This window comes from Lolium rigidum, chromosome 3 (genome assembly GCF_022539505.1).
Source record: "Lolium rigidum isolate FL_2022 chromosome 3, APGP_CSIRO_Lrig_0.1, whole genome shotgun sequence".
NCBI classification, from domain to species: domain Eukaryota; kingdom Viridiplantae; phylum Streptophyta; class Magnoliopsida; order Poales; family Poaceae; genus Lolium; species Lolium rigidum.
The window spans coordinates 5005377-5026390 of NC_061510.1; the positions used below are offsets into that span (position 1 = coordinate 5005377).

The window sequence follows — 21014 nt, forward strand, 5'->3', positions numbered from 1 at the left end:
CTCAACCATTGCTACTATTCATTTGTTTTGGTCACTGATCACTCATCTGTTGCATGTATCCGGTGTGTTCTTTATTCCAACAACTGACAAAAACTCATCTAGTTGCCTCATCAGGTTGATTGCTTACACCAACTCAAAATATCAACCACCAATTCTTTGACCACTGCTTGATCGGTTACAACATTTTAATTAGAGAAACTTGATCACTTGTTGCATCATTGTTCAGAGCATCTCCACCGGTGGCTCTGATAGCGGCCCCGATAGCGTTTTGGGGGCCGGCGTGGTTTTTGGGCTCGCACCGATACGTCCCAAACGGGCCGGTGTGGTTTTTGGGCTCGCACCGATAAGCCCCTAACGGCGCCGGCTAGTTTTTGAGCCCAATAGAATCGCCGGCATCCCCATGCCAGCCCCTTCGCGTAGGGCGTGAATCGGACGCGCCGGCGCCTCGCGGCACGACGGTTTTCACGGGTGGGGGCGCCTTCTCAGCGAGAGGATGCGACGGTTCGCATCGGCCGTGATGCGGGAAGGTTGATCGTCGGTGTTTAATGGTCTCCCGCGCAGAAACCGAGGAGGCCACAAGGGCAGCGACTGGCCACGCGGCATCCAGTCGCCTACGCCCACGCCGCTGTAAGTGCGGGTAGTTGCCACCGCAATATAGTACGTACGCCGTCCACCACCGTGGTGCTCTCTCATCTCCACCACCGCCGCCGCTCCATTATCTCCTCTCTACCTCAAAATGTCGCGCCTTCTGAAGACGACGTACTCCATGCTTGGCCTCAACGGCTGCGCGCTACCTCCATCACCACCACAGCCGCAGCCGGAGCCAGAGCCGCAGCCCGACGCGGAGTACAACTCCGACGATGACGAGGACCCACGATTCGTGGCGTGGCACGAGGCCTACGTCGCAGACGCGAAAGCAGAGGCGGCGGAGGAGGCGGTGCAGTGGGGCGAGCAGCCGCAGGCCCCTGCCGACCCGGAGCAGGCGACGATCCTCGAGTTGCTGAACGTGCAACGCTTCCAGCGGTTGAAGGAGGAAGAGCGGGAGTTCGTCAACATTGCAAACCTCGAGCACGCCTTCGAGATCTCGCGCCAGCGAGCGGCCACGGAGGAGGCGGGACGCCTCCTCATGTAGGCGGAGCGACAGAAGCTCTGCAAGCTCAACGCTCATCGTCATTATGAGGCGTTCTCCCGCGAGCAGGCGAGGCGCAACGAGATCGAGGCTTCTCGGCAAAGGCTGGAAGCGTGGGGACAACGCCACCGGCAAGCTCCTGCGACGCTGGCGGCCATGCTCCACCGCTAGATGCGCGAAGCAAGGGACGATAAGCGGGTACGGACGCAGGCGGCAAAGGCGAGAAACGACGACGAGGCAGGCCTATCACGTGCCCCAACCGACGGCCATTAGATTAGGATGAAGTTTAAGTTTTATTTAAGTTTAAGTTTAAGTTACTTTTGTATAAATTTCGTATGAATTTCGGTTTTTAAATGTTATTTTAAATTTTTATTTCTATTGGGGCTACACTATGGAGGGCGGCGGTGTGGGAACAGCATCCTCAAATAGATGATGCACTGCCGGCGCTCCCCATATAGCAATGCCGGCGCCCCTGCCGGCGTCTATTTGAAAACCGCTGGTGGAGATGCTCTCGTATCAAGGATTCATTCAGTAGTCTGGTTGTGAACCTGTGTTACAAGAAGCACACATGTTGGTTGTGCCAGCATCAATAAGTTAACATGGCAAATCCTAGCTAACCTGCGAGTTCTTGCTGTACCCGAACCAATCACACATGTTAGCTGTGTGTCACGTTGCCACTTGTGAAGTGTCAAGCTTATGATTACAAGGATACAGTTCCTGTCTCGATCAGTTTGGATTATTCATCATCAAATGCTACCCATATATATTCAGCTAATCACCAAATCCTAAATCATGCTCATGCAAGTCTGCAAACATCATGTGGCCTGACTATTTGTTTATCTCTGCTCTTGACTGATTGCTTAGTGGCCGATGTATCCAACCTGAAAAATATTAATCCTTCACGTAGTTGCTCCTCCTGCTCGATTGGAATCATCGTCTCTCGTGCACTTGTCCTGTTTCTACACTGATTAACATTGGGTCACCTTCTGGGCTGTTAGAGCATCTCCAGTCGCATCCTCCAAACAACGTCCGGCAAAAGCGACGGATTCACGTCCGGACCGAAGCGGCCTTTGGGGCACGCAACTGGGATGTTTTTTCTGGCCGGCGTCCCTCAAATCTCTTTGGGTGACATTTTGGGGGACGCTGCTGGAGATGCTCTTAGATGCCAAAAAAGAGCTCAAATTTCGAATCCGCTAACAAGTAGCAACCCTAAATCATACTTGGCGAAATGGAGAGACTATTTTTGCTAGTGTGTTGTATTTAGTGTCCATGCTGTTACTACCGGCACAAAAATACAACTTCAGTCAAGCAGTGGTCTGTTAGCCACTAACATTTTGGTTGCATGTAGTATATGCCAAAATAAACATGCAAGATTCACGAGTCGCTTTACCAGAAAATTTTCCATTTAGTCAACATACACCTAAGGAAACGCCTATTTATTCGGCCTACTTTGGGAGATGGTTGATGCTGTTGCTATAGTGTTTTCTTACATTGTAAACTGAAGAATGGTCAATTTCTTTGACCAAACATACCCCTACTTGGTGCAAACGGATGGGTCTATCTGTTCATCTAAGTAGGTGTGTATAATTATCTGTTTGGATGCAGATCAGTGAGGAGGAAGAAGATGCATGGATGATGGATCGCCGTATACGTGCGGTGTTATCTACATGGCCTATTTGCGATATGGTCGATGCTCTAGCTAGAGCAGATTTTTTTTACAGTGTAACTGAATAATGGTCAATATTTCTGACTATACATAGCTCCTACTCTCAGCTGCATTTGATAATCCAAGTGGGTGTATATATTTAAACTCAGTTGAGTGCAGGAGAAGGAGAGGAAGAACCCTATGTCTGGTTGTCAGCGGTGTTAGGTTGGGAAGGCGCGTGAGACGGCATTGTTTATCACATACCATTTGATTAAGTAACTCCTGTCTCACAAACCTAATATTCCATGCATCAAGCATCGTGCCTTCTCAAGTCCAACCTAGTAGCTCGCAGCTTAAAAGTCCTGGACTAGTACTGTCATCTCATTGACTACTGATTACCATACAAGACTGGCTTGTTTGACTACTGATTAAAGGTACACGGCCCAAGGAAGGCAGTTACAGTAGTACATTCTTTGGGGTAAAATCGAACATCAAAGATTTAAAATTTGTCGGTAGTTCTGTACCCAAGAGTATACAGTGATCTGGAAGTGCTGGCCTCCAGTTCTCCATCGATGGCAAGTTCACAGTGTAACTTCTGCAGAGGAAGCAAGCTATGACAAGACAAGATCGAGTAGTTTCTTTTACTCCTTTCTGTTTCTGTTCATCACAGGCGACGAACTCTGCAGCTGCAAGGGTGTAGTAAAGCTGTATACTGCAGACGGCCCAAGCCTCTGAAGTCTTAACAACTGCAAATGCAAGTCTGCAATGTACAACACGAGATGGACAAGTCAAAATGTTTCATGAAGAAGGGCGAACCTGCATGTCCACGAGTGAGGAGGATGGAAGAAAGGGATAGAAGGATCAAGGAAGGGACATAAAGGCCTTGTCAATCTGCCCAAGTTTTGCCGGTTGTAGTGGGCCTCTTTTTTAGGATAGGCTGTAGTGGGCCTGAGAAGGCTCTAAATGCAGTCTCCTCCCGACAAAGGCTGGAAATTGCCCCGACCCATGGGTGGATTACAAACTTATCTGGCCTGTCTCAAGTACGAACTGCTTTGCCAATTGCCATTTGTGTTGTGGTGCTCGATTTCATGATCATACAGTCCAAACCTGTTTAAAGTTTTTTTTTCTCCCGCTCCTCTATTGTTTTGTAATGATAATTGTATGTATGCATGCACCAAGATGATAGACAATACATATTCTCTCCTTTTAAGTTGAATGGTGCATTTTGTTTCGTTGGGTTAAGTCTTTGTCATAAAATACTGCAAGTACATGTTTATGATATTAGTAGTTCCGTCAAAAATATTTTCTTGGTGTTATAATTAATAGTGTAACTTTGTTTAATGGTATGCCATATATTTTGCTACTATGAAGGAACTATACCCTCTACAACAACACAGACAGTGGCACTGCAGTGGAGGTGCTAGGAATTTGCAACTTGCTATTCATTTAGCCAACTTCGTCCGTATTTTGCCAAAATTGTTGCTATTTGTCAAAATAGCTTTTTTTTGCCAAGTAACGTATGAGACAAGGCGGGAATAAAGTGGGATTATCGTCAAGAAGACACGAAGTGGATGAAGTTGTCACATAAGAGTTGTCCCGTTCGTGAGAGCTCACAGTGACAAACTCTAGGAAGATTACCCTCCGGGATAGTAGGCATCCCCAGCGATAAAGTGTGTCAGGCGAGGAGCACGCATCAGTGGACCCAATAATGAGCATGCAGGGGACTTCGACAACTCCTGTCGTTTGATTTTTTTTCTGATTTTCCAGTAATTTTATTATACTCTATAAGAGCAAAAACCAACACATCAAAATTATCCATAAATCTTAATTTTTTTGACAAAGCAACATTCATTGTTGCACTACCAACTATGTAATCACATTCACCTTCAACACTTCTATATGATATAAAAGTGTGACATTCGTGTAAACGCGCATGTCAAAGGTAACACTCACCGCCAACTATGCCAACACACGACACAAAAATATTTACATTTTTTTACAACTATGGCAGACATAGGAAGAAACTTATTTGTTCTCTAGTCCAAGAAGAGGGTACGCTTGAAGGTCATGACCAACTAAAGTCGTACATCACTAATTATTATAAGGCTTTGTTCGGCGCACCTGAGGAAGGCAACTTCTCTATGGATGAATCAAGAACAGATGATATCTGATACGTCTCCGACGTATCGATAATTTCTTATGATCCATGCCATATTATTGATGATACCTACATGTTTTATGCACACTTTATGTCATATTCGTGCATTTTCTGGAACTAACCTATTAACAAGATGCCGAAGAGCCAGCTTGTCGTTTTCTCGCTGTTTTTGATTTCAGAAATCCTAGTAACGAAATATTCTCGGAATTGGACGAAATCAAGACCCTGGGTCCTATTTTGCCACGAACCTTCCAGAAGACCGAAAGGGATACGAAGTGGGGCGACGAGGCGCCGCCACCATAGGGCCGCGCGGCCAGAGGGGGGCCCGCGCCGCCCTATTGTGTGGGCCCCTCGTCAGCCCTCCGACTCCGCCCTTCCGCCTACTTAAAGCCTCCGTCGCGAAACCCCTGATGCGAAAAACCATGATACGGAAAACCTTCCAGAGACGCCGCCGCCGCCAATCCCATCTCGGGGGATTCTGGAGATCTCCTCCGGCACCCTGCCGGAGAGGGGATTCATCTCCAGGAGGACTCTACACCGCCATGGTCGCCTCCGGAGTGATGAGTGAGTAGTTCACCCCTGGACTATGGGTCCATAGCAGTAGCTAGATGGTTGTCTTCTCCTCATTGTGCTTCATTGTTGGATCTTGTGAGCTGCCTAACATGATCAAGATCATCTATCCGTAATACTCTATGTTGTGTTTGCTCGGGATCCGATGGATAGAGAATACCATGTTATGTTAATTATCAAGTTATTACATATGTGTTGTTTATGATCTTGCATGCTCTCCGTTATTAGTAGAGGCTCTGGCCAAGTTTTTGCTCTTAACTCCAAGAGGGAGTATTTATGCTCGATAGTGGGTTCATGCCTGCATTGACACCTGGGACAAGTGACGAAAGTTCTAAGGTTGTGTTGTGTCGTTGCCACTAGGGATAAAACATTGGCGCTATGTCCGAGGATGTAGTTGTTGATTATATTACGCACCATACTTAATGCAATTGTCTCGTTGCTTAGCAACTTAATACCGGAAGGGGTTCGGACGATAACCCGAAGGTGGACTTTTTAGGCATAGATGCAGTTGGATGGCGGTCTATGTACTTTGTCGTAATGCCCAATTAAATCTCACTATACTTATCATGACATGTATGTGCATTGTTATGCTCTCTCTATTTGTCAATTGCCCGACCGTAATTTGTTCACCCAACATGCTTTTATCTTATGGGAGAGACACCTCTAGTGAACCGTGGACCCCGGTCCTATTCTTTAATACTCGAAATACAAATCTGCCGCAATACTTGTTTCTACTCGTTTTCTCTCGCAAACAATCATCTTCCACACAATACGGTTAATCCTTTGTTACAGCAAGCCGGTGAGATTGACAACCTCACTCGTTTCGTTGGGGCAAAGTACTTTGGTTGTGTTGTGTAGGTTCCACGTTGGCGCCGGAATCTCCGGTGTTGCGCCGCACTACATCCCGCCGCCATCAACCTTCAACGTGCTTCTTGGCTCCTCCTGGTTCGATAAACCTTGGTTTCTTTCTGAGGGAAAACTTGCTGCTGTGCGCATCATACCTTTCTCTTGGGGTCCCCAACGAACGTGTGAAATACACGCCATCAAGCATATTTTCTGGCGCCGTTGCTGGGGAGATCAAGACACGCTGCAAGGGGAGTCTCCACTTCTCAATCTCTTTACTTTGTTTTTGTCTTGCTTTATTTTATTTACTACTTTGTTTGCTGCACTTATATCAAAACACAAAAAAATTAGTTGCTAGCTTTACTTTATTTACTGTCTTGTTTGCTCTATCAAAAACACAAAAAAAATTAGTTTACTTGCATTTACTTTATCTAGTTTGCTTTATTTACTACTGCTAAAATGGCCACCCCTGAAAATACTAAGTTGTGTGACTTCACAAGCACAAATAATAATGATTTCCTATGCACACCTATTGCTCCACCTGCTACTACAGCAGAATTCTTTGAAATTAAACCTGCTTTACTTAATCTTGTTATGCGAGAGCAATTTTCTCGGTGTTAGTTCCGATGATGCCGCTGCCCATCTCAATAATTTTGTTGAATTGTGTGAAATGCAAAAGTATAAAGATGTAGATGGTGACATTATAAAATTAAAATTGTTTCCTTTCTCATTAAGAGGAAGAGCTAAAGATTGGTTGCTATCTCTCGCCTAAGAATAGTATTGATTCCTGGACTAAATGCAAGGATGCTTTTATTGGTAGATATTATCCCCCTGCTAAAATTATATCTTTGAGGAGTAGCATAATGAATTTTAAACAATTGGATAATGAACATGTTGCTCAAGCTTGGGAAAGAATGAAATATTTGGTTAAAAATTGCCCAACCCATGGACTCGACTACTTGGATGATCATCCAAACCTTCTATGCAGGACTAAATTTTTCTTCGCGGAATTTATTGGATTCAGCTGCTGGAGGTACCTTTATGTCCATCACTCTTGGTGAAGCAACAAAGCTTCTTGATAATATGATGGTTAATTACTCTGAATGGACACGGAAAGAGCTCCATAAGGTAAGAAGGTAAATTCTGTTGAAGAATCCTCTTCCTTGAATGATAAGGTTGATGCTATTATGTCTATGCTTGCGAATGATAGGACTAATGTTGATCCTAATAATGTTCCATTAGCTTCATTGGTTGCCCAAGAAGAACATGTTGATGTAAACTTCATTAAAAATAATAATTTCAACAACAATGCTTATCTGAACAATTCTAGTAATAACTATATGCCATATCCTTATAATAATGGTAACGGTTATGCTAATTCTTATGGGAATTCTTACAAAAATAATAGGAATACACCCCTGGACTTGAAGCTATGCTTAAAGAATTTATTTGTACACAAACCGCCTTTAACAAATCTGTTGAGGAAAAGCTCAATAAAATTGATATTCTTGCTTCTAGAGTTGATAGTCTTGCCTCCGATGTTGATCTTTTGAAATCGAAAGTTATGCCTAATAGGGATATTGAAAATAAAATTGTTACTACAGCAAATGCCATCCAAGTTAGTATTAATGAGAATATAAGATTAATGGCTGAACTCGCGAGCTAGGTGGGATAGAGAAGAAAATGAAAAACTAGCTAAAGAGAAAAATGTAGCTAAAGTTTGGACTATTACCACCACTAGCAATGCTAATTCTTCACATGTTGCTGCACCTCCTACTATTAATGGTAAAATAATTGGTGTTGGCAATGCTTCTACTTCTAGTGCAAAGCGCGTAAAATTACTCGAAACCGCTAAAACCGCTGAAACCGCCCGTGATAAAACCGCTGAAATTTTTTCCAACCTTGGGGATGATAATCCCATTGCTTTAGATTGTAATGATTTAGATTTTGATGATTGCCACATCTCTGAAGTTATAAAGTTCTTACAAAAACTTGCGAAGAGTCCCAATGCTAGCGTCGTAAACTTGGCTTTCACAAAACATATTACAAATGCTCTCATAAAAGCTAGAGAAGAGAAACTAAAACTTGAAACTTCTATTCCTAGAAAGCTAGAGGATGGTTGGGAGCCCATCATTAAAATGAGGGTCAAAGATTTTGATTGTAATGCTTTATGTGATCTTGGTGCAAGTATTTCTCGTTATGCCTAAAAAAGTCTATGATATGCTTGACTTGCCACCATTGAAAAACTCGTTATCTGGATGTTAATCTCGCTGATAATGCTAAAAAGAAACCTTTGGGGAGAGTTGATAATGTTCATATTATGGTTAACAATAACCTTGTCCCCGTTGATTTTGTTGTCTTGGATATTGAATGCAATGCATCTTGCCCCATTATATTGGGAAGACCTTTTCTTCGAACCGTTGGTGCTACTATTGATATGAAGGAAGGTAATATTAAATATCAATTTCCTCTCAAGAAAGGTATGGAACACTTCCCTAGAAAGAGAATGAAGTTACCTTATGATTCTATTATTAGAACAAATTATGATGTTGATGCTTCATCTCTCGATGTTACTTGATATACACTTTCTGCGCCTAGCTGAAAGACGTTAAAGAAAAGCGCTTATGGGAGACAACCCATGTTTTTACTACAGTATTTTTGTTTTATATTTGAGTCTTGGAAGTTGTTTACTACTGTAGCAACCTCTCCTTATCTTAGTTTTGAGTTTTGTTGTGCCAAGTAAAGTCTTTGATAGTAAAGTAAGTACTAGATTTGGATTACTGCGCAGTTCCAGATTTCTTTGCTGTCACGAATCTGGGTCTACCTCCCTGTAGGTAGCTCAGAAAATTAATCCAATTTACGTGCATGATCCTCAGATATGTACGCAACTTTCATTCAATTTGGGCATTTTCATTTGAGCAAGTCTGGTGGCCTAATAAAATCCATCTTTACGGACTGTTCTGTTTTGACAGATTCTGCCTTTTTATTTCGCATTGCCTCTTTCGCTATGTTGGATGAATTTCTTTGATCCATTAATGTCCAGTAGCTTTATGCAATGTCCAGAAGTGTTAAGAATGATTGTGTCACCTCTGAACATGTTAATTTTTATTGTGCACTAACCCTCTAATGAGTTGTTTCGAGTTTGGTGTGGAGGAAGTTTTCAAGGATCAAGAGAGGAGTATGATGCAATATGATCAAGGAGAGTGAAAGATCTAAGCTTGGGGATGCCCCGGTGGTTCACCCCCGCATATTCTAAGAAGACTCAAGCGTTTAAGCTTGGGGATGCCCAAGGCATCCCCTTCTTCATCGACAACATTATCGGGTTCCTCCCCCGAAACTATATTTTTATTCCGTCACATCTTATGCACTTTGCTTGGAGCGTCGGTTTGTTTTTGTTTTTTTGTTTTGTTTGAATAAAATGGATCCTAGCATTCACTTTATGGGAGAGAGACACGCTCCGCTGTAGCATATGATCAAGTATGTCTTTAGGCTCTACTCATAGTATTCATGGCGAAGTTTCTTCTTCGTTAAATTGTTATATGGTTGGAATTGGAAAATGCTACATGTAGTAACTCTAAAATGTCTTGGATAATTTGATACTTGGCAATTTTTGTGCTCATGTTTAAGCTCTTGCATCATATACTTTGCACCCATTAATGAAGAAACACTTAGAGCTTGCTAATTTGGTTTGCATATTTGGTTTCTCTAGAGTCTAGATAATATCTAGTATTGAGTTTTGAACAACAAGGAAGACGGTGTAGAATCTTATAATGTTTACAATATGTCTTTTATGTGAGTTTTGCTGCACCATTCATCCTTGTGTTTGTTTCAAATAACCTTGCTAGCCTAAACCTTGTATCGAGAGGGAATACTTCTCATGCATCCAAAATACTTGAGCCAACCACTATGCCATTTGTGTCCACCATACCTACCTACTACATGGTATTTATCCGCCATTCCAAAGTAAATTGCCTGAGTGCTACCTTTAAAATTCCATCATTCACCTTTGCAATATATAGCTCATGGGACAAATAGCTTAAAAACTATTGTGGTATTGAATATGTACTTATGCACTTTATCTCTTATTAAGTTGCTTGTTGTGCGATAACCATGCTTCGGGGACGCCATCAACTATTCTTTGTTGAATATCATGTGAGTTGCTATGCATGTCCGTCTTGTCCGAAGTAAGAGAGATCTACCACCTTAATGGTTGGAGCATGCATATTGTTAGAGAAGAACATTGGGCCGCTAACTAAAGCCATGATTCATGGTGGAAGTTTCAGTTTTGGACATATATCCTCAATCTCATATGAGAATAATAATTGTTGCCACATGCTTATGCATTAAAGAGGAGTCCATTATCTCGTTGTCCATGTTGTCCCGGTATGGATGTCTAAGTTGAGAATAATCAAAAGCGAGAAATCCAAAATGCGAGCTTTCTCCTTAGACCTTTGTACAGCGGCATGGAGGTACCCCATTGTGACACTTGGTTAAAACATGTGCATTGCAAAGATACGGTAGTCCAAGCTAATTAGGACAAGGTGCGGGCACTATTAGTATACTATGCATGAGACTTGCAACTTGTAGGATATAATTTACATAACTCATATGCTTTATTACTACCGTTGACAAAATTGTTTCATGTTTTCAAAATAAAAGCTCTAGCACAAATATAGCAATCGATGCTTTCCTCTTTGAAGGACCATTCTTTTTACTTTTATGTTGAGTCAGTTCACCTATCTCGCTCCACCTCAAGAAGCAAACACTTGTGTGAACTGTGCATTGATTCCTACATACTTGCATATTGCACTTGTTATATTACTCTATGTTGACAACTATCCATGAGATATACATGTTATAAGTTGAAAGCAACCGCTGAAACTTAATCTTCCTTTGTGTTGCTTCAATGTCTTTACTTTGAATTATTGCTTTATGAGTTAACTCTTATGCAAGACTTATTGATGCTTGTCTTGAAGTACTATTCATGAAAAGTCTTTGCTTTATGATTCACTTGTTTACTCATGTCATTACCATTGTTTTGATCGCTGCATTCATTACATATGTTTACAAATAGTATGATCAAGGTTATGATGGCATGTCACTTCAGAAATTATCTTTGTTATCGTTTTACTCCGCTCGGGACGAGCAGTAACTAAGCTTGGGGATGCTGATACGTCTCCGACGTATCGATAATTTCTTATGATCCATGCCATATTATTGATGATACCTACATGTTTTATGCACACTTTATGTCATATTCGTGCATTTTCCGGAACTAACCTATTAACAAGATGCCGAAGAGCCGCTGTCGTTTTCTCGCTGTTTTTGGTTTCAGTAAATCCTAGTAACGAAATATTCTCGCAATTGGACGAAATCAAGACCCAGGGTCCTATTTTGCCACGAACCTTGCGAAGACCGAAAGGGATACGAAGTGGGGCGACGAGGCGCCGCCACCATAGGGCCGCGCGGCCGAGGGGGCCCGCGCCGCCCTATGGTGTGGGCCCTCGTCGGCCCTCCGACTCCGCCCTTCCGCCTACTTATAGCCTCCGTCGCGAAACCCCCGATGCGAAAAACCACGATACGGAAAACCTTCCGCAGACGCCGCCGCCGCCAATCCCATCTCGGGGGATTCTGGAGATCTCCTCCGGCACCCTGCCGGAGAGGGGATTCATCTCCAGGAGGACTCTACACCGCCATGGTCGCCTCCGGAGTGATGAGTGAGTAGTTCACCCCTGGACTATGGGTCCATAGCAGTAGCTAGATGGTTGTCTTCTCCTCATTGTGCTTCATTGTTGGATCTTGTGAGCTGCCTAACATGATCAAGATCATCTATCTGTAATACTCTATGTTGTGTTTGTCGGGATCCGATGGATAGAGAATACCATGTTATGTTAATTATCAAGTTATTACATATGTGTTGTTTATGATCTTGCATGCTCTCCGTTATTAGTAGAGGCTCTTGCCAAGTTTTTGCTCTTAACTCCAAGAGGGAGTATTTATGCTCGATAGTGGGTTCATGCCTGCATTGACACCTGGGACAGGTGATGTAAAGTTCTAAGGTTGTGTTGTGCTCGTTGCCACTAGGGATAAAACATTGGCGCTATGTCCGCGGATGTAGTTGTTGATTACATTACGCACCATACTTAATGCAATTGTCTCGTTGCTTAGCAACTTAATACCGGAAGGGGTTCGGACGATAACCTCGAAGGTGGACTTTTTAGGCATAGATGCAGTTGGATGGCGGTCTATGTACTTTGTTGTAATGCCCAATTAAATCTCACTATACTTATCATGACATGTATGTGCATTGTTATGCTCTCTCTATTTGTCAATTGCCCGACTGTAATTTGTTCACCCAACATGCTTTTATCTTATGGAAGAGACACCTCTAGTGAACTGTGGACCCCGGTCCTATTCTTTAATACTGAAATACAAATCTGCTGCAATACTTGTTTCTACTGTTTTCTCTGCAAACAATCATCTTCCACACAATACGGTTAATCCTTTGTTACAGCAAGCCGGTGAGATTGACAACCTCACCGTTTCGTTGGGGCAAAGTACTTTGGTTGTGTTGTGCAGGTTCCACGTTGGCGCCGGAATCTCTGGTGTTGCGCCGCACTACATCCCGCCGCCATCAACCTTCAACGTGCTTCTTGGCTCCTCCTGGTTCGATAAACCTTGGTTTCTTTCTGAGGGAAAACTTGCTGCTGTGCGCATCATACCTTCCTCTTGGGGTCCCCAACGAACGTGTGAAATACACACCATCAATATCACCCAGGTTTCTAATGAGAAAAATTGCTTAATTATGGCACCCTATACTGAGGACAAAGTAAGAAAAGCCGTTTTTCAAATGGAACACAATAAAGCACCTGGTCCTGATAGCTTCCTGGCTGCGTTTTGCCAGTTTTTCTGGGATGTTATCAAGGATGACCTCCTAGTTTTGTTCGAATTTCTTCATTCCGGACAACTAGAGTTGTTCCGCCTGAATTTTGGTGAGAGAACTTTATTGCCTAAGGTTAATGAAGCAGAAAGGATACAACAATATCGACCTATTTGTCTTATTAATGCTAGCTTTAAAATTTTCACTAAGGTTGGTACTATCTGGTTGAACTCAGTTGCTGCCCATGTGATTCTCCCTTCACAAACTGCTTTTATGCAAGGGTGTAACATCCTTAATGGGGTGGTTATCCTGCATGAAACGGTTCATGAACTACATCGGAAAAAGTTGAATGGGGTAATTCTAAAGATTGACTTTGAAAAAGCCTATGATAAGGTTAAGTGGTCTTTTCTTCAACAGACTCTCATAATGAAAGGTTTTTCTGAAGACTGGCGTGCTTTAATTCAAAGTTTTGTCTCGGGAGGACGTGTTGCTATTAAGGTAAATGATGAAGTTGGCAAGTACTTCCAAACCAAGAAGGGGCTTAGACAGGGTGATCCATTATCGCCAATGCTATTTAACATAGTGGCTGATATGCTCGCTGTCATGATTGAGCGTGCGAAATCTGACCGCCAAATTGAAGGTGTGATTCCTCATCTAGTTGATGGTGGATTATCTATTCTTCAATATGTTGATGATACAATTCTTTTTATGGAACATGATATCGAAAAAACAAGAAACCTGAAGTTAATTATCTCAGCGTTCGAGCAGTTATCGGGTCTAAAGATTAGTTTCCATAAGAGTGAGTTGTTTTGCTTCGGTGAGGCTCAGGATCATGTTAACCTGTATGCTGAATTATTCGGCTGCGGGCAAGGCCAATTTCCTATTAGGTATTTGGGAATCCCGATTCATTATCGGAGACTCACCATTGCCGAATGGAAAAGGGTAGAGGAACGACTACAAATTAAATTAAGTAGTTGGAAAGGCAAATTACTATCCCTGGGAGGAAGATTAGTCCTCATCAATTCAGTACTAAGCAACATGGTGATGTACATGATATCTTTCTTCCAATTTCCTAGAGGAGTCTTAAAACGACTAGATTATTTCCGGTCGAGATTCTTCTGGCAAGGTGATACTGAGAAAAGGAAATATCGTCTGGCGAAATGGAGTGTGGTTTGTTGCCCCAAGATCAAGGAGGTCTTGGTATTCAAGACCTTGAGATCAAAAATAGGGCCCTACTAGGTAAGTGGTTGTTCAAACTACTTACTGAGGATGGAATTTGGCAAACCCTCCTTAGGAGAAAGTTCATCGGCTCAAATGTGGTGACTCCCATTTTTGGGCGGGTCTTATGGCGACGAAGAAATTATTCTTCCCATACGGATCTTTCTCCATTAAGGATGAATCGGAGATTAGATTCTAGGAGGATAAATGGCTAGGCAATGCCACTCTCCAAAAATAATATCCGGCACTGTACAATATTGTGCGGCACAAGAGTGATACACTCTCTAAGGTGTTGGAAACATCTCCACCGAATGTGTCGTTCAGATGGAGCCTCATTGGGCCTAGACAAGTATCATGGAATGCCTTGTTACGACGTCTAGATTTTGCCCAGTTAATGCATGGGTCTGATGTTTTTCGTTGGAATCTTACTGGGAGTGGTATCTTCTCGGTGGCTTCTATGTATAATGCGTTAATCCAACCTAATATCACGGTCGATAATAATTTGAAAATTTGGAAGATGAAGATCCCCCTAAAAACGAAGGTGTTTGCGTGGTACCTTCGCCGCGGTGTCATTCTCACCAAGGATAACCTTGCAAAACACAATTGGCATGGAAGAAAAAAGTGTGTCTTTTGTCATCACGATGATAATATAAAACATATTTTCTTCCAAATTTCTTTTGCTAGATCTATATGGTCAGCCATCTAAATAGGTTTTACCTTATACCCACTACGTAGTGTTGCGAATATTTTCGGCAACTGGCTTAATGGTGTGGATCCTAGGTTGAAGCTACTTATTAGGGTGGAAGCGATTGCCATTATTTGGTCGCTATGACTATGTAGAAAATCCAAGGTTTTTAACAATAAAGGTTCTTCTATTCTGCAGGTCATATACCGGTGCACAGCTACACTCTGTTTGTGGTCGCCTCTACAGCGTGTGGAGCAGCGCGACCTCTTCACGGAGGTGTCTACACGGTTGGAGGATACATCGAGGGATATTTTTTCCCGACCTGGGTGGCAGCGTGATCTGTGGATTGGCCCTCCTTCGACATAGTCGTGTCTGTTTTCTCCATTTTTAGTTGTATTGATTGAGAGATTCATCGAGATTCATCTTTTTCGGTTGTATTGACTGGACCTATGCGGCTATGTGCATCCTAACTATGCAGAGGCCGGGTGTAATTCTTGCTTTCGAGTAATAACGCGCCCATTATCGAAAAATATTTACATGAAATGGTGATAGATAAAAGTTTACCAAAATCTATCAACAATGGATTTAGTTTCAAAGGTGTCAATGAAGTACAATGGTCGAAAAAATGCTCGTACGCTCGGCTTAAAATTATTGTTGTTTCTATTTCCTTTCAGCTTGGTTTTGCATAACGGCATTTTGTATTCTCATTTAGAAAAGAAATAAAAAGGCACCAGATTCGTGATTCCTGACGACTTAGCACTCACTGCATTTGAGCCGAGAAAATTGCCATATTAGGGATGGCGAATTTAGGTGTTTCCAATCCCTCCCCGCACGACCCCAACCCTAGCCCCAACCTCACCCCCTCCTCCCGCCGCCGCCGCCAGTGGCGCCGCCGGGCAAAGCCCCGGTGGCGTGGCGGCGGCGGGGGGGTCTTCCTCGGCTGCACCGGGAAGCGCTCGGCCTAGTCTTCGCGTGGTGTTCTGGGACGGCGTCGAGATGGTGGAGGCGACGTCGCGTCGGAATAAGGATGCTGGAGCTCGATCCCCATCTCGGCAAGGCCACTTGTGGCGGCGCCGACGAGCTACTTGCCTGGTTTCCTCTCAGATTTGCGGATCGGGGGAGGGTGGATTCCCCGGGCACGGTCGAATTTCGACCCCGCCGTGGAGTTTGCTGAGTCTGTTCTGGAGTCGGAGGAGTGCTGATGTTGTTGCCTTCTCCTCGACCGGCCGTGGTGGCGAGGGAGAGGAAGGAGATGGCACCACTGTCGTCCTTTTTAGGGTTTGTGTTCTTCTGGTGGCTTGCGGCTGTCATGTTTTGCAGCTTCTTCCGGTCAACCTTGGTGTAGAGGGGAGGAGGCAGTCCGACATGGCGACGCCAAAATCGGCCAGATGGTCGGGAGAAAGACCCTTCTTCCTCCTTGTCGGTATGATTTGCTGCTGCTGTTCTTCTTCTTCCTCGCCGCCGATGCCGGAGGGAGTTCCTGGTTTGCCCGGGCGGATGGCCCGGCCGCGGTGCTGGACCGGTCGGTTGACTCGAGTTCCCTTCCTTCCTGAAGGGACACTTTTCGCGGTACTCAAAGCCAAAGATGGCGACGGCTGCTGCATGCGTGTTGGATTGGTGTCCATGCCTTGTCGGCGCTGGTGTCAAGGAAGGAGGAAGCAGCGTGGTGGCAATTACACCGTGGTCGAAGATGATGACCTGCTTGCGCTTGGTTGTAGTTCTTTCTGCTGCAGGGGTCTTCTCTCAAGTTTATGGGATGATGACACAGGGCTCCGGAGATCTTCATGGGTTATGGTGGTCTTAGGGTGTTCTAGGTTTTTTTGGTCCTTTGTGTTTGTGTTTCTCCGTGCTTGTAAGGGTCAACAACTTTGTATTTTTTCGTGATATGAATGCAGAGAAATTCTCAAAAAAAAAAAAAAAAAAAGCCCTCCGATGCTAGGACATTCACATTGGATTCAAGTTGTGGTTCACTGGAGCTGCAGGCCCAGGAATATTAGGACATCCCTAATACCAGTTTGTCTAATTGCAAAATAAGTGATAATGCCAATTTTGATTCCGATCTTATTGTACTACTCCAATCTGATTTTTTTCATCTAATCGGATAGTTGTGTCATAGCTGCCTAGAGATGACTTTTGGATCAGGAACAGTGCTATTGCAGAAATACAAACACATGGTTATTTTTGCAAGGTCTATGAATCAATCCAAAAGTCTCTAGGCGCCGTAGGAAATAGAAAAGTACAACGATTACAATCCTCATAGTGTTTTAATAACGTGTAACAATATATACAAGTTTAATATGAAAAACGACTACACAACTAGCATGATTTCTATCTGCTGAAAAAAGAACTAGCATGAGTTTCTACGGAAATTCAGTTCGGCTACCGGGTGCGTATGCCCCCTTTACCAAAAAATCATATTTCAAAGTACCGAATTTTTTTTACAAAAATACGAAAATTTCTACATGTACATGTCCACAATACATGTGCATTCGTCAATTTTCACAAAAATCTAATTTATTTTGTAACATATGTAAAAAAAAGAGAAAATCTTGTGAAAAGCTTTATTTTTAGCACTGAATTTTGTCTTTTTACACACGCCACATAACAGTCAATTTTTCGTGAAACGACTTTGTGAGCGTGTAGCACGTGAAGATATACATGTGAATTTTTTGTTTCAATTTAAAAAAAAGATTCAAAATGTGTATAAGATGTGATCCCATGTTCCAAAACACTAAAGTTTAGCACGCTATTTCACGAGTAGCGTCGATTTGCTAGCACACTATTTTTTCATTAATGATACCACAAAAGAAAATTAACAGTGTAATGAAGAAGCACATGATCACTGGATACTACTATAGGACACTATACTCAAGATCTCTCGAGATGATCTCAACAAGCAATTGAGTCAGTGCACTGACCCTTGCGCATTGGATATTTAGATCTATTCAATTGGCCAACCAAGTATAAGTTTTCAAATTAGCAGCACTACATAATAAATTGTCTCCCGAAATATACTTGCACCAGACAAAATTCTAGATAGCTCATCTAAAAGAAAACAAGGCTCCAATACTTGGAAGTCGAACACTGCATTAAGAAAAACTTGGATCCCCTGGTCGCCCGATTGTAGTATGCCTTTGCAGCCAATACCCTAGCTTAGTTGCTTTCATTCGTTCTTCGTTGAAAACATGCTGCCGCTCTTGAACTTCTTCGGCTGCTGCTGTTCGCGGTTCACCCGCGACGCGCCCACCATCCTGTGCATCGCCGGCGTTGCGTAGGCCGCAGCCGCACCAAAACCGGCCGTCGGAGGACATGCACCCACACCGTAGTATCCTCCTCCTCCGCCGCCATATCCTCCTCCGCCGCCACCGCCGTATCCTCCTCCTCCGCCGCCGCCGTATCCTCCTCCTGCCCTTCCACTGCACCTTCCCATTATGCCTTCGACTTCGACCTCTGGATGTGCCATGGCACCGACCATAAGGGCCGATGCTGCACGCTGCTGGACGTGCGAGCTCAGGCCACTCAGCAGGCACCCGCGGCCCGTCTTTTCGTACTCATGCCTGGTCGCCACGCGAGCGCTGAGCTCGCGCAGATCCTGCACCAGCGCCTCACACCTCGCATCGCCGGACAGCTCCGGTAGCAGCGCCTTCTGCCGCCGGTCCAGTATCCTCGCAGCCTCCGCGTGATCGCCACGCTCGGCAGCCCCCCGCGCCGCCGCGATGTCCACCGTCGCCTCAACGCGGAATTTCTCCCGCGCCACCTCCATGTTCGGCTTCTGGTCGTCCTTGGCCACATCCAGCGGCCTCTGCACCGCAACGTCCTCGGCAGCCACGGTCACCACCTGCCCGGTCGCCGTGTCGCGGTACGTGCAGCTCACCTTCATGAGCTGCGTCACGTCGTCCTCGCAGCCGGCTTTTGGGATTTGCACCATCAGCAGGAAGCGCCTCTCCTCATCCGCGTAGAGCTCGCCGACATCCACCGAGGCCTTGCGCCCGTACGCTTGAACGCTGCTCTTGTAGCGCCCGGACTTGACGGCCTGGATGCGCACGTCGGGGTGAACGCAGTCGACGGAGATCCACGCCTCCTGGACGGCGACCGAGAGGAGCCCGCCAATGCACTGCGCGAAAGAGTCCTGCACGACGGCCTGGTTCTCGATGAATGAATACGTGCCCCCCGTCTCCTCGGCGATCGAGTGCATAGCGCACGCGTCGTTGTCGGTGCCGAACCCGAACGTGTGTATCGGCGTCGGCCGGCTGCCTTCGCCGCTGAGCAAGGGAAGTGGAACGAGATCGCGGTAGTTCTTGGGTTGCGAAACGGAATCGTAGGGGTAGTACCGGCCGCTGTTTCCCAGGTTGTACGTGTCCTGGCCGTCGGAGAGGAGGATGACGCTGGCCACGGCGTTCTTGTGACGGCGGCCGCCGAGCACCTTGGCGGCCTCGGTGAGGCCCTTGAGGATGTTGGTTCCACCGCTGGCCTTGAGCAACTGTACGGCGCCCTTGGCCCTGACCTTCCCGGCGTCCGACATGCGCGTGAGAGGGATGACCCGGCGAGCGTCGGTCGAGAACGACACGACGCTGAGGCGGTCGGCGGGGCCGAGCTGGTCGATGACGAACTCCATGGACTTCTTCAGCAGCGCGATCTTACTGCCTGTCATGCTACCGCTGACGTCGAGCACCGTGACCAGGTCGAGCGGCGAGCGTGGCTCATCAGCCGCGGCCTCGGTGGCTGCGCCGGGAGCCTTGGCGTGCACGAGCACCACGAAGTTGTCGTGCGTCTTACCCCTCAAGATGACCGCGTGCTCGCAATGCGTGTCGAGGACGAGCTTGCCTCCACTGTCCGCGGCGTCATTGACGAGATCCCAGTCTTCCAGAAGCGGCGCAGCGCCCCGCGGCGCCGGAGTGTCCAACGGCTCGTCATCGTCGTAGACAATGGCAGCAAACTGCAGATGCGGCGGCGTGTAGCGGCTCGGCGGATTGGTGCGCGAGACGTGCGACGAGACGCTGTAAGCCCAGAACGTGCTGCAGACCGGGCAGACGCAGCCGGTGACGCAGGCGAGGTGGAACGCGTGGCGGCACTCGGGCGTGAAGCTGGAGCTGACGCCGCCGCCGATCCAGCCCTGGCAGGACGCGCACGCCGACGGCGACGGATGGACGTGGTACAGGCTCGGCATCCGGGCAGGCTGCGGCCGCAGGGCAGAGTAGGACGAGTAGCCGGACGGGATGAACGTCGGCGTGTGGAACCACGACCTGGAGCAAGACGGGCACGCGGAGCGGCCAGAGACGCAGCTGGGATGGAAGACGTGGGAGCACTCCGACGTGAAGACGGCCTCCGAGGACCCCATGACGCCGTAGCAGACGGCGCACGTCGCCATTGCAGAAGATCGAGCTAAGCTAGATCGGAACTCGAAAGACGCCGACGATGGGAGTACTACGTAGTAGCAGATCGCGGTCGAATAGGTGAGATTGGTTTTACCCCTAGCTGTGCACCGATCGCCGCGTATTTATAGGCGAACGAGAAAATCGAGGCGTGAAACAGGGGCCAGAAAATCGCACGAGATACCGACTCTATTCTGGATCTTACGTGTGAAAAAAAGAAGAAACTAGGTCGGTCGTCGTACGTCAAAAACAACCCGGAACACACCGTATAGAGCAATGCTATACGTACGATGTACGAATGAATTTATCGTGTAGTTTGGTAAGATCAGACTCAAGTTAGCGTCAATCAGCTTGTAGGCCAGATTTATGGGAGGTTCCTGGTTTTTTTTTTCTTTTTTCGAAATTGGGATGTGTCCCAGCCTCTGCATCAAAAGGATGCATAAGGTTGCTTTATTACCTTATTCAAGTCCAGTTTTAATCTTACTAGTTGAATGCCCGTGCGTTGCTACGGTTA

At 45.6% G+C, this 21014-nt stretch overlaps 1 protein-coding gene across 1 annotated transcript; it reads right to left on the reverse strand.

Annotated features, from left to right (window-relative positions):
• Positions 1-3230: 3230 nt before the first annotated feature.
• LOC124694225 (E3 ubiquitin-protein ligase WAV3-like) lies at positions 3231-20496 on the reverse strand. Its single transcript, XM_047227237.1, has 2 exons — positions 18551-20496; positions 3231-3534 (listed from the first exon to the last, which is right to left on the reverse strand). Exons 1-2 carry the CDS (start codon positions 20494-20496, stop codon positions 3231-3233), a joined length of 2250 nt encoding a protein of 749 aa, XP_047083193.1.
• Between the last annotated feature and the right edge of the window lie 518 nt (positions 20497-21014).